This window comes from Peromyscus eremicus, chromosome X (assembly GCF_949786415.1).
Source record: "Peromyscus eremicus chromosome X, PerEre_H2_v1, whole genome shotgun sequence".
Lineage (NCBI taxonomy): Eukaryota > Metazoa > Chordata > Mammalia > Rodentia > Cricetidae > Peromyscus > Peromyscus eremicus.
Window position 1 is genome coordinate 101,026,859 of NC_081439.1, and position 14,501 is coordinate 101,041,359.

General features: G+C 40.4%; 1 protein-coding gene across 3 annotated transcripts in view; it reads right to left on the bottom strand.

Moving 5' to 3' along the window:
• Window positions 1-14,501, bottom strand: part of Tmem255a (transmembrane protein 255A) — a 49,909-nt gene that overhangs the window by 27,318 nt on the left and 8,090 nt on the right. For all 3 annotated transcript variants that reach the window (XM_059251457.1, XM_059251456.1, XM_059251455.1), the window contains exons 3-4: window positions 8,709-8,771; window positions 6,185-6,274 (exon numbers count right to left, since the gene is read on the bottom strand). In XM_059251457.1, the coding sequence (XP_059107440.1) occupies window positions 6,185-6,274; window positions 8,709-8,771 (153 nt within the window). The remainder of the gene's footprint in view (window positions 1-6,184; window positions 6,275-8,708; window positions 8,772-14,501) is intronic.

Consider the following 14,501-nt stretch of genomic DNA (forward strand, 5'->3'; position numbering starts at 1 on the left):
TTCAGACTCTCATGCTCACAACTGACAGGATTTATTTTCTATGTTAGAGTAACAGCAGACTCATTATTGTTGTGCTCAAGGAAAGGTTTGACCATGGTGCTGGCCATAGCCTTGTGACCGGCTTTGCAGAAGCCATTCAGCTATTGCCCTTAAATAAAGACAGGCATACAAGATGATTGCCCACTAGCTATGTCTGGCTGCTATTCTCCACTTAATCTCCCAGAAGAAGGGCAAGAACAGGCAATTCACGGGTGAGAAGAGGTCACTGAGCCTGAGCTTGCAACCTCTTTAGCCTGAAGGACTGCCAACCTTGGCAAGAAGGGATGGAAAAGGCTACTGCTATATATATTAGATGGCATGCTCATACCTACTGCTTAATTTCACTCTCTTTCTAACCCTGAAAGGTACATTTCTATTATATTCCCTGGGAAGAGAAAGAAATTGTGACCAAGAGAGCAAAGTGACTTTTCCAGCTAATGAATGACCATAGGTAGGGAGATGGAGAAGGAAAGGGGATCCAAAACAAGAAAAAGAAAGAACAACACACTTTAGAGAGATGCATTAGAAATTATTAGGTCTTTGAAAAGTTTAGATTCACTCAAGTCAAAGAAATATGGTGAGATGATATTAAAGGGCCTTACCAACAGGGCAGGCTGGCTTTTAACCCACTCAAGTTGGCTAGGACCTAAATGTGACTTTCATTAAGTAGTCCAATAAATGTGACTGTGGAATAATCCCCTTCCCCCAAAATGATTTGGGTGCCAATGACAACTGCCAAATGAACCTTGGGCAGGTTCAGTGTTAGAAGAAATATTTTCTTTTCTTTTTTTTTTTTTGCTTTTTTTTTTTTTTTTTTTTTTTTTTGCTTTTCCGAGACAGAGTTTCTCTATGTAGCTTTGCGCCTTTCCTGGGACTCACTTGGTAGCCCAGGCTGGCCTCAAACTCAGAGATCCGCCTGCCTCTGCCTACCGAGTGCTGGGATTAAAGGCATGCGCCACCACCGCCTGGCTAGAAGAAATATTTTCTTGAAGATGTATCCAGCCTTACCTTATGACATATATTAAAAGAAGGCAGCTTTGTAGAAAGGAAGCTGTGACTATCCTTCAAAAGAGATGTTCATTAGTAAGGGTAGTGTCATGGTCTTAGGCAGCCATGATGGGGTCCTATAGGGACACAGATCATTTGATTCTGTAGGATAAAGAGTTTCTGACTCTTACAGGTTTTCTGGTGGGTGGGGATAAATTCCACATCATGTAAAATATGCTAGAAGTCGTAAGCACTGATAAAAGTAAAGTTATAATCTGAGTTGTCTTAGGTCTTGGAATCAGGGGGAGCTGGACTTGTTGACAGATGAAAGAGAGAGAGGAGTAACTCAGAAAGATCACAGTACACCTTACCAACTTTCTGCCCAGGGAGAGAGAGGGAGAGACTGCAGGAGAGTGTGACCTGACTTCTGGGACAGAAGGACAGCTAGAGGATCTGTGATTTAACAGCATTGTGATGCCATCGAAATTTGTTGTATATAATGCTACAGTACAACTAACCAATTTCAGAACATACAAAAGGCTGTAAGACTTAGAGATGAGTAGGTTGTTGTGATAGTTAATGGTTATCAACTTGACAGGCTCTGGAATCCCTTTGGAGACAAGCCTCTGGGTATATTTGTGAGAAATCCTTTAGATTGGGTTAGCATGCGATCACGACTGAGAGTGATGATCTTGGTTGGGTTAAATGGAGCGAGAAGACCCACCCTGAATAATAGTGGCACCATTCCCTGGGCTGGTGTCCCGCACTGAAACGTAGAAAGTGAGCTGAGATCTAGCATTTCTCCTTCCTGCTTCCTAGCTGCAGATGCAATGTAACCCGTGCTTTAGGTCGCTGCCACCATGCCTTCTCTGCCAGAGGGGCAGTGCCACAAACTGGAAGCAAAACTAAGCCTGTCCTTAACTTGCTATTGCCAAGGTATCATTACGTCAAAGGGAAAAGTCACTAAAACTGTACTCACAGGAACTTCTCAGTCAATAGAGCTTGGAATTTTTTTTTTCACCATTGCCTTTCATTGAACCAATAATCCAAAATGTTAAAAGCCCATAAGGGAAATATAAATCAAAACCATAATGAGGTACTTCCTCACACTCACTAGCACAATTAGATGATAATAATGAAAACTGGTGAGGCTGTGAAGAAATCAGAATTCTAATACATTGCTGGTGAGTATAACACAGTACAGCCACTTTGGAAAATAGTCTGGCAGTTCCTCAAACAATTAAACACAGTTATCATATGTCCTAGCAGTTCCATTCCTAAGTGGAAAGGAAATGAAAATGCAAATAAGACTATTCAGAAACATGTGCTCAAATGTTAACTACATCATCGTATATAATAGTAAAATGGTAGAAACAACCTAAATGTCCATTACTGGTGAAGGGACAAACGAAATGTGGTATATCCTGCTGTGGGATGTCTTTCTGTGCTCTGTGGATGTACATTGTTCCCATTGGTTAATAAATAAGCTGCTTTGGCCTATGGCAAGGCAGCTTAGAAGCAGGTGGGAAATCCAGGCAGAGATACAGGAAAGAGACAGGTGGGAAGAAGAGACGCCATCCATCTGCCCAAGGAGCAACATGCCAGCAAACCACTAACACTACGGTCACGTGACAATACTTAGATTAATAGAAATGGGTTAATTTAAATGTAAAAGCTAGTTAGTAACAAGCCTGAGCATTTATAATTAATAGAAGCCTCTGAGTGATTATTTTATAAGAGGCTACAAGAGCTTGGGTGGGAGAGATTTGTCTGGACCGTGGGGCTAGGCAGGACTGAGAAAACTCCCCCTACAATATTCATACAGTGTACCATTATTGCACCATAAAAAGGAATGAAGCACTGATCCATGATGTAACCTGGATGAACCTTGAAAACATTATACTAAATAAAAGAAGTCAATCATAATGTCCACATATTATAGAGTTCCTTTAGTATGAAATTTCTAAAATAGAAATAGCTATTAGAAGTGTTGCTTAGGGCTAGGGAGGATGGAGAGATATGATGGACAAAGAATATAGGGTTTCTTTTTGATATGAAAAAAATCTAAAAGTGTGTGGTGTTTCCATGTAACTGAGAATATACTAAAAAATATTGGATTATAATCTTCAAATAGGTGAGTTTTACAGCATATAAACTATATTTTAGTAAATCAATTTTTAAAACATTATGAGTGGAAGAAAAAAAAGAAAAGGAAGCCATTTTAGCTCATGATGTCATAAAATCTGCTATAGGCTTCTGAGCCACTAGGCCTATGTTGCCATGGAGACTGTTTCTGAGTGAGTACTGCTTGTCAAATGGGAATAATAATGCCTGCCCTACATATCTCACAGGATTGCTGTAGGTCTCAAGTAAGATAATAGATGTGAAGACACATTGAAAACCTTAATGTACTACATAAAAACAAGGAATTAGTGTTATTAAGATGGTTCCTAATGAATACAAAATAGCATGCACACTATGATTGACTGCAACCAATGCTACAAAAACATGTATATATGCAGTGAGTAATATGCAAAGACCACCACAATTGCTGTTAGGCTACAAAATTGTAACCGTTAATAATTACTGATATATCATTTAGGAATCAAAAATATATCATTTGGGAAAAAAAGATGACTCCTCTCAGCTGAAACCAAAATGTTTAAGTCTGGTAGAGGGGATAATATTTATATTCTTGGCTCTCAAAACAAATCAGAGAAAGGGCATCTCTTTCCCATACCTTATTTTTCTCCCTACCCAGATTATTTCCTAAGCTAGTATTTCAGAGGCTGGTGATGGCATTAACAATAATGAGATCCTTTGATCTTGGCAAATAATGGGCTGGTTCTTCTGTCTGAAAGAAGAGTTCAAGAAGGAGCTCCAATTGAAATGTCTTGATATGTCTTTGAATGACCTTAACAATTAGCCAATGACAAAAATGTAGCAACACGCCATTTGACTCACAGAAAATTCTGATAAGCTAATTTTGCTCTAAATCAACTATTTTAGAAAACATAATTTCCAATAGTTCATGAAACATTTTCATTTTCAAGTTTAATTCAGCTGAAAAACTGAGTTTGCTATGGAAGCTTAGGAGTTGCTGCATCTCACTCTTGATTTTGGTCTTCGAACCACATTAGGGCTGCTTAACGATTTCTTATGTCCAAGCCTCTTTTGTTTCATTTTTCTAGTCCCCTTCTTCCACTGAAAAGTATTTTTAAAGTATGTTTTATGACTGCATTGGTATAAAAACAAATATATTTATGGTATGTGCCAGATTTTTTGTCTCAACCTAAAAGTTCACCATTTTTCTTCTTATTTGAGAAGAAATAATTGCATTTTTGTGGGGCCCTAAAATTATGATGTGTTCTAGGCACTAAGTATGCTTACTATGATTAATGGAAAAGTTGTTCCTGGGCCAGAAATTGGGAACAGTGTGAAACAGAACATGGTAAGAAGGACAAGGGCCAAAAGGCACTATGTAAGCTGCTGGGGGGGCGGTAATAGTCTTACCCAGCTTTGAACACTATGAACTGTAATACCAACCTGCCGGGCATGTTGTACCCACTAGTGAGAACTGCTAAGTGTGGTAATCAAGCACTCTCTATTTGGATTTGAAGCCCAACCCATAGGAGGGAATCTATACCTCGTACTGTAATCTGCTTAAAAGTTCATGGTGAGAGAAGTCACGGGCCCTAAGGGAGACCTTAATTCCATTGTTTAGCTAAACTGACATAGCATTGAGCCAGCTTCTAAATATATATGTTGATACAAATAGACAATTATCACTCTCAGCCTTAATCACAGAAGCTTTTCTTTCTAGTGAACTGTGATAAATGCAGAGACTTACAGTTGCAAAAGGTGTTGAGAATCAGTGACAGTTGAGTGCTCAGCCCCAAACATGACATTGATGCCATTGCCTCCAAGGCTCAGGAAATATTGTAGAAGATGGGTCAGAAAAAAATGTAAGAGCTAGAAGCTATGGAAAGGGGCTGCAAAGTGCCATCTTCAGGGAAAAATACACATTTTTCAACAATTATGGATGACTTTTCTGGGTATGTACAAGAGTGGGCCCATTAACAGCCAGGCATGGATACAACAGAGTCCCAGGACGCCCTGACATATTGCTGAACTATTTCCTATTTTTAAATTCAGTAAAAGGGGTGTCATTGCCTACAGTTATGTACTCATTGGTGATTCCTGATTCCACCAGGTTACAATGCAAAGTCCCAATAAAATGGTCACCCAGATGTCCCTGGACAAATTAAACAAAGTCACAAACAAACTCAAAACTCATGAATCTGGGAAAGAGACAGGGAGGGAGGAGAGGCTGTTAATAGGGGTGGGAGGGGGGTAAAAGAGGAGGGATGGAGACAGTAACCAGGATGTATTTATATACATGCCTGGAATTGTCAAAGAACTGAGTTTCAAAGGGGGCAAGGTCCTTTACAGAGAGCTCAGTGGGCATGCTCTTCGTCCAGAGTTCTCCAGATAAGAAGCACACATTCAGGGGTCAGGAGTGAAAATGGCCCTTACATAGCTTCTGCAGAGTGGGAAACATTTGACACCTGGGCCGAAGGACTCACAGTAGAGGCTTTAGCACTAATCTTTCTCCAGACATCCAAGTACGCCACTACATTCCAACCACTGTTACAGGAACAGCACTAGTTGGGTATCTGAGAAAGGTAACTTTATCCTCGTGGTCTCTTCTTGTAGCTGTTGAATGGGGGTAGGAGGTTGGACACTTTTATTGCTTCCAGGAAGTCATATGACTTCCTGCTTTTCTATCCCTACCTTCACGACTAGTTCCAAACCATCCCCTAACCCCATGCCCTTGTCTTTGCCTTTCCAAATTTCACATTCCAAAAGGCTATGCCCATCCCTATTGCCACTGGGAAGCCTTCCCTATGCTCTGGAATCCAAGACACTATAAACTGCAGGTACCACTATGGCACCTGGGGTGTGTTCTACCAGTTTACACCCAGTTTTCTAGATGCTTGAACTGTTCGTTGATGTTCTCACCTTGACTACCAGCTACTGAAGAAAGAAGAGCTTCCTTCTCCCTTGTTCATGTGTGCCCCTCAAAGCACTCAAGTACACATTCACTGGGAGTTTGTAGCATTGCGCATTACTTCAACTCGAGGCTAATAATACTCACAATGTGTCTGGCAGCAAAGACCCCATCAACTATGGCACAACAGAAAGCTGCAATCACGCCAAAGCTGATAAACACGATAGAAGCCACCAGCTGCAGGAGGGAATAAAAGAAACATGTCTGTTAGCCTTCCACTGTTGCTGCTTTTGGAGACTAGGTAATCCCCCAGAGACTGCCAGTCAAAGCAGAACTCTAGTCTGTCACTCACTGATGGGGGATGCTTTTTTTTAAGTCATGCAGGATGAGTGGGCATTGCGGTAGGCAGGGAGGGAGAGTAGGGGCAACTGAAGCAGTATTTGTATAAATTTTCAGGGTAAGCTCATAAATTCATTCTGTGAGCACCAAACAAAGAAGCTTGCTGGTATCCAGCATGCTGTCCATGAAGGAATTTGACTGCATAGCCCATCCATCCTCAGATTCAGAAAAATGTTGGACCTTGGACATCATGTAATCCAACCCTATATTTTATTTATGTGGAAATGGAGGCACAGTGAAGGGAAACAGTGTGTCCAGTGTCTCTACTTAGTCTACGGAAGAACTAGTGCCCAGCAACTCCTAGTCCTTCGTTTTTTGTACCCCCTAACTCTGCTGCTTGATGACACGGTGGACACTGATGATAACAAGAGTGATTCTTGGGTCCTACATAACTCTACATCCCTTCTACGTCATTGAAGAAAGGGGACATTCAATTTACTAACACTTAAGTGTCAGAGAGATTTTGCAAGGATTGAAGTCTCTGAAATGGATACATTCTGTGTGGTATATGTAAAAATTTTCTTTCTTTTTTATGAGGCATGGCCTCATGTAGCCCAGGCTGGCCTCAAATTTATTTTATGGATAAGTCTGGCCTTAAACTCCTGATCCAGTCGCCCAAAGGCTAGGAATACAGGCATGCACCACCATACCTAGCTAGAAAATTTTAAAAAACAAAACCAGATTGTCAAATTCATTAATCACATTAGATAACAAATTTTCCTAAAGTATGTCTTCTAATACCAAGACAATGCTTCAACCCAAGGTGTGGGGGCATCACAATTTTAGAATGTCTCCAAGGACAAGGAGACATGATACATGAGCCTACAATCTGCCATGGTTGACCCTCTGAATTACTTGGAATCAGCATTTTTCTTTCTTGAGGCTTTTGGGGAGAAAGAGGAGGAAATAACATGGCATCAAGCTGTTCCCCCAGGGAGAAGGGAAAAAATCAAAGCCAAGGGTACCCTAGGGTTCACCTACTTCAGCAGGCTGAGAGGAAATACTTATCTCCTTTGGGAGTTGTTCAGAAACCTCTCTCCATAAATCTCACTTCACAGCACTGCAGATAATTGGTAAATAATGGATGAACGACGTCATGAAATTGGCATTCTTAGCTATGCTATGATCAGCTCTACAATTAAAGCTCCCCCCATTGTTTTGAATAAGTCAAGCCCAAAGTGCAAATGCAACTGGCAAGGGATGAAGTCCAGGTAAAATGGAAGAAGAAACTATTAGAAGTTACCTGGCAGCTGGGGGAAATGCATGGTTAGAGTTCGGTCCCTAGAGCTATTACATCATTTGATTAAGCTTGATATTAAACAGACCCCATTGCCAAAGTTTGGATGCCACAAAGACTTGTCCACAGGGAGTCTGATCAGTCCAGCGTCTGACCACTCACCAGGCTTCCTGATTTGTAATTCTATAAAACTGTGCTATGCTTGCAATTCAGCCTATCCATTCTACCCCTTGCCCTCAAGGAAGCCTTCTCAAAATTCAGCCGGGAAAATACATCAGCTTGCATTTGGGGGATCCCATTAGGATAGTGAACCTCTCCTTCTGTTAAATACTGATATTTCCTCTCAGCTTTACAACCCACTTGGCTTTGAACTATGGATGGCAAAGACTCAAAGATATTGTAGATTGACTTCATAATTTTAATTTGTCTGATCTATGTCTCAAGTACATTTACTTTCTTTCTCTTTTTAGTTTTGGTTTTTGGTTTTGAGACAAGGTCTCAAGTAGCTCATACTGGCCTTGAACTCAAGAAGTATTCAAAGGTGATCTTGAACTGAGCTCCTGACCCTCTTTTCTCAACCTCCTGAGTGTCAGGACTAGAGGCATGCATCACCATGCCCAGTTTACACTTGTTTTCTTAATTGAAGTCCCCTAGACTAAAATCTCCTAAAAGGTAAAAACCCTTTGTGAAAACTTTTCCAAAAGATTATGTAACCTATAAGGAAGCTACAAAAGTAACAATAATTTAGGGCTGCAGTACTGTATGCCACAGAACTACAGGCATTCTAGGCCAGAACAGCAGTCTGATTGAACAGCCTCATGAAGTATTCTTTTGAGAATGAAGGAGAAAGCTTAGAGATTGGGTAAGTCAGTGAGGAGACACTGGGCAAGATGCAAACCAGTCCCATATCAGTTCTCTGAGGCTTAGGGGAAAAGGTGAAGTAACAATTTCTTTTGTGGACAAATTTGCACAAGCTTAAGAGATGTGTTACTTATCCACATAAACATTGAGCTTACTAGAAGGATGAAAACTTACCATCTGCCGCTTGTTCTCAATAAGGTTTGATCCGATGATTCCAAGGAATGATCCAAAGCCAAGCTGTAAGGCAACATAGCATTTAAGAAGACAATCAACCTGCCCACACAGTAATTCTAGTCCCTGGCCATGATTCAGAATAGTGGAAAAGAACTGGAGTGTAAATGTCAAAGCCACATGTAGCTTCTTACACAAACACACTATGTACAAAGAAAGTATATTCTATTATTTGCAGTTTTCTCTTGTAGGTATGACTCACACTGAAAAAGAAACTCATGTGCCCCCAAACTAAAAGGAAAGGTCAACTATAGCTTTTTAGAGCCTGCCTGTTTCAATTTTAATATCCATTACCTAGCATATGACTGGTGATTCAGTAAGAGACATATAATGGTGGAAAGCGCACATTATCACCTGATCTGTATCTGGTTTTGAAAAGGACCTTGCACTCTGAAGCATGGATTACAGAATAAAGGTTTGCAAAGGCAATTTTTGATGCATTGGGCATACTAATCAAACTCAGGAAGTACTTTAGGAATCAGCAAGCACCTTAACCCACACTAAAAAAAAAATAGAAATGTAAAAGAACTTTTTTTTTGAAAGCCTATATTTGTGGTTGACCTACTGCAATTTATGTTAGCACTTATTCACCTCTTTTTCCATCTCTGCTTCATTTATGGACAGAAAGCATTCATTAAAGGGTGAACAGAAATGGCAGTGTAAAACCCTGAAAAACAATTTCCCTGTCTAAGTGGCTGGGATTATGGCTCAGTGTAGAAGATCCCACTGCCCTCTCAGCTCTGCCGTTAGTGGATTGAGCCTGCCGGTCTCAGCTCAAAATGATCGCTAACCAATAGCTATTGATGGATATGGAAATGGAAGAAGTAAAAAGTGGTGAGAATGGACCAATAAATCTTAACACGTTCAGTTGAGGTAGTTACATTTCTCTTTAGCCTCACTAACAGCCTCAGTTTATACCTATAGCTTTACCTTGGCTCACTGGGGCATCTGTTTCAACCTGACTCCCAAGCTTTCCACCTAGGCTGTGAAATCTAATGAACCCAAGGATTAGGTCTGATGGGACCATGTTGGGGAACTGTTTGCCTCAGGATCCCCAAAATGGAAGAGACTGAAAGGAAGCAATGATTCCTTCTGCAGGACCAGCAATCATTCTTGGAAAACCAAAGCTGATGTGTATGAATGATAGCCCACCCCCTCCCAGGCTACTGAGATTAGCCTCATGCCACAACTGACATATACTTTTCTTCTTCCCAATCTTCTTTCAAGTATAACTAAAATGTGTTGCCTCAGAGTATATGAGTGTAAGCATGTTCATCATGCTAGCCTGGCTTGCAAACCCAGATCTTCTACCAATGTCTGTGCAATCTAGAACTGACTAACCACTCAGCCTCTTTCCTTGTCTGTAAAGCAGAAGGGACCGCAGTAATGTTATCTTATAGAGCTTTGTAAGGATTAACGCAAACAGTACATTCAAATAACTGCATAGCACCTGCTATACAGTAAGTACTGAGAAAACATTGTTTTGTTCTAGTGATTAGAAGCATGATTTTTAAATTAAAAATATGTAATTTTATGTGTATGGCTATTTTTCCTGCATGTATGTGTCTATGCACCATGTGTGTGCAGTGCCCTTGAGGCTGGAAGAGGGTGCAATATTCTCTGAAACTGGTGTTACAGATGGTTGTGAGCAAGTGGGTACTGGGAATAATTGAACCCTGATCTTCTGGAAGAGCAGCCAGTGCTCTTAACCACTGAGCCCATTCTGCCCTCAGTATTACATTTTTAAAGATATTTAAGTTTTTAAGACTTATCATTACATTCATTTACGTACACACACACACACACACGAGTGCCATGGTGTGTGAGTGGAGGTCAGAGGAAAACATCACAGAGTCAGTTCTTTCCTTCTGTCACCTGGGTCCTAGGGATTGAACTCGGCTTGTTAGACTTGGTGACAGGTGCCTTCACCTGCTGAGGCAGCTCACTGACCCAAAAGACATTTAACTTTTGAACCACCCTAATGTGATCTGAGCTGGGAAATTCTGTCACTGTTTCTTTTATTTCATAAGCATTTCCATGTTTTGTCTCATTCCTTCTCCAATATGTTCCGTAACTTTGTTTTTACATAGGAATTCTATGTTATGGCATTCTGAGCCACTTGTGGAGACTATAGAAATTCAGAATGTAACTTCTTAGAGGGAAAGCACATCCTTTAATCAAAAAGCTTCTCTGTTTCCACAGATATTCATAGGCTATCTTTGAACCCAAACAACAATATTTTCCCTAAGACAGTATGATGGTAAATAATGCTTGTCAATTTGACAGAATTGAGAAGCATGAGTTCAAAGCCTGGTCCCTACTGGAATGCTAGAAGGTATATCACTATAATTTTCTCCAAAATTAAAGTCTAAATCAGGAAGTGTATCTTGCCTAAGGAACTGTGGACCTGTACAAACAAAGGTAAATGGGAATGTAGTCCAACAGAGAACACAAAGCAAGATGAGTCTACCAGGAACCAGCAGTAAGAGGCTTCAGTAGTAGAGAGTTCAAAGATGGTAGACAGCACTGTAGACCCCAGCAGCTTAGAAATGCTCCCATTAAGTAGAATGATAGACAGGATTTAGTGGAGACAATAGAGAGAACATTTGGAAAACTGTGTAAGTGGTAGTATTAAGGCAGAAAAGCCCAAATTATAAACAGGTGATCCTGGGAAAACAGAAGTAACGGGAGGCCAGGCTGAGGGCTTCTTCAGAGAGCTCAGTGGTATGCTACAGGGCCAACAAGGAGACGATGGAGGTAGGATACTTGTGGCATTACACAAGTTTTGTTCAGCACATCAGGATTCAAATTCCATCCTTCAATAGAACAAACTTGAACTTTCTGAATGTCTGTTTCATTTACAACAATCACAAAACCCAACTCTCCAGGGCTCCTGTGTTCAGTGTCCTTACATTTCTTTACATAGTCTTTACGTGTGTAGGTAAAGAAAGCCATGTGGGCCTGGAGAAGGCTTCTACACTACTGACTGTTCCCGTTGTCCCTGTCTGCTAATATCCCATTGTGACTCTAGATGATTTTCAATCAACTAACACTCTCCAGGAAACGGATCTGAACTTCCCGGTTTCTATGCTGAAAGAAAACACAGGGCCTCACAGGACAATAACCCTGAGACTAGAGTGCCAGAAAGGTTTTCCTCACTGATCAAGGGGCCAACTCCATCTTGTGGGTTGCTTGGGAAACACATTTAGAGGCGTCCTTCTCCTGGTACAAAAAGATTTAGAAGAATGCAGCAACTTCTCCCCTGGCCTCTTTCAGCTTGATTCAATAACCAAGGATCATGGATTTTTTTTTTTTTTTTTTTAGGCTTTAAAGTAGAAAGCCCCTCAGAACTCTTCTGAAATGGAAGACGCCTCAAACATTGGAGGACAGTAAAAAAAAAAAAAATCACAAGCCAGTTCATCTTTATCAGTTTTTATATTTAAAAACCTTACATTTCAGCCTGTACAGGTTAGCTTAAAGAGGCATGTGTATATACACACCTTAGAATGACAATACTACATTATAGCTCAGGTAGACTAGCTAACATGCCATTGTAATGTACCTTGCTGCATATCAAACACCTTGCTGTATTTGAAATGCCAAAGGTCTTAGTATTTAATGAAATGTGTGTCAAGTTTTCTTTTAATTGAATATTTTCTCCATAATTTATCTGTTTTGAATATTCAAGTTTGCATGTACTGTTAATACATTTAGTTGGAGTGGAGAACAAAATGGCTGAGTTCGGGATAACTTGAAATGTTTTCACAGATCCATACAATTATAATGTATATTCAAAATGACCAATTTGTCAGTGCAGAATCCTCTTTCTGGTCTGTGCTCTACCTGGTTTTACTGCTAAGTGTGTTTTAGCGTGTTTTAGTTCTCCATCTCGCTGTTGGTCCTCCTAAATTAGATTTCCCTGGGGTGACTAGTAAAATGTATATTTAGCTTGTATTACTTTTTTGGTCAAAGATTAGCTTATGAAAAGAAATCACATTCATAGAGTCCACCAGAATCAGAATCTCTGGGGATATGGAGGAGAGATCTGCAGTTTTCACAGGCTCACCACATCATTCTTGCCCATACCTGGATGGGGAAATCACCAGTTTAAGAGTTTATATAGTTATTTCCTAATAACCGAAACTATTCAATTAGCGAAGCACTCCATTCCCAGGCAAATCTGGGTTCTCGGGCATTTACTGCTGCAGAGGTAGGAGTCCTAATTGTATTTGCTATAACACTATCTGACCTATAAACGTAAATGGATTTTTTGACTGTTCAAACTGCTATCTTCTCTGCTTCACTCTGTATAATTAAAACCCATTTTAAAGAAATGATCCACAGACATTCAGAGAGCAAATTTGTAAAAGTTAAACCAATGAGTGTGGAGGGGGGATACACAATCCTCTCAGGGTGGCTCTCTTATTAAGTTTGCTTTTAGTGAAACAGAGAGAGAGAGAGAGAGAGAGAGAGAGAGAGAGAGAGAGAGAGAGAGAGAGAGAGAGAAATGCCCCTACTGCTTCAATTTCTAGTGCTAGCTGAACATCAAGTACTTGAATAACAGCAATCATGAGTCCTTATTCCTTTGTTAATATATTCCAACCTAGCCTCCCACAGCCAGATATTCTACGGAAAAGGTTTGTACTAACATGAAAAATACCCTCCCTTCGCCCGTAGCTACTCTGGATCTCTGCTTGAGCATTTGCTCTTCAGTTGGAGATATTTCACTAATGCAGCTTACCTGAAGCACACAAAGTCACATAGAGCCTGTCAATTCCTTTCCAAGCCACCGAAATGCTCTCCCCCCTCTCCTTTCTTCCCCTCCCCTTTGCTTGCTTTTAAAAATAAAACCCAATTCTGCTGACAGCTGATTTTCTTGCCTCACCACAGGAAGTGGACAGGGTGAGTTCTCACATCACATGTTTAACAAAGGGCACTGGGTACCAACTGGTGTCTGTGAGACACCTGCCCTAAGTTGGGGGGAGCCGCACCTTCCCCCTAAACTGCAGAACTTTCGTCAGCAGCCTTGGGCTTGAAGGAGGTTCAGCTTATGTCAGCCCCAACATCAAGCCCAGTCTTTGAAAGGGCTCTTGAGGAGACTGTGGAATAGAATTGGTGACCTAGGCAACAGGCTCCAAGCTGGTCACTCACAGTGAAGGCTTGTTAAAGGCATCATCTTTAACCCCTTCTCTTCTGAGTGAGAGAGTGAGAAAGACAGACAGAGACCTAAAACCATGTCTGATCTCTTTGCTCAGTTAAAAAATTTATTTAAAAAATATATTTTAAAAAATATACCATTTTTAATGTCTTTCTACTCTCTAGCAATTACAATTCAGGAATCACTTAATTGGTATTAAATTAAGATCCAGTCTCTAGATTGAAGATTTAGGGGTTCAACGGCATTATTCATAGAGGGGTTTTTGTTTGTTTTGACAGAGTCTCACTATGTTACCAAACTAGCAAATGAGATTATTTTGATGTAGCAAATTCCACTGTTGAAAAGATGGATTGCACTGCAGGGGAGGGTAAAGAATCCACTGGACTAAGAAAAGAAACCATTAGAACTCTGATTCTTATTTATTGTTTATCTGAAATAAAAAAGAGAAGTTATTACTAATGTTCCACAAATGGACTGTCACTAGCATTTCTCTGTCACTAGCAAGGCTAGATCATAGGTGCTATCCTTTTCGAAGAGGGCAAGTTCCAAGCAGTGAATTATTAATAGTAGGGCATTAT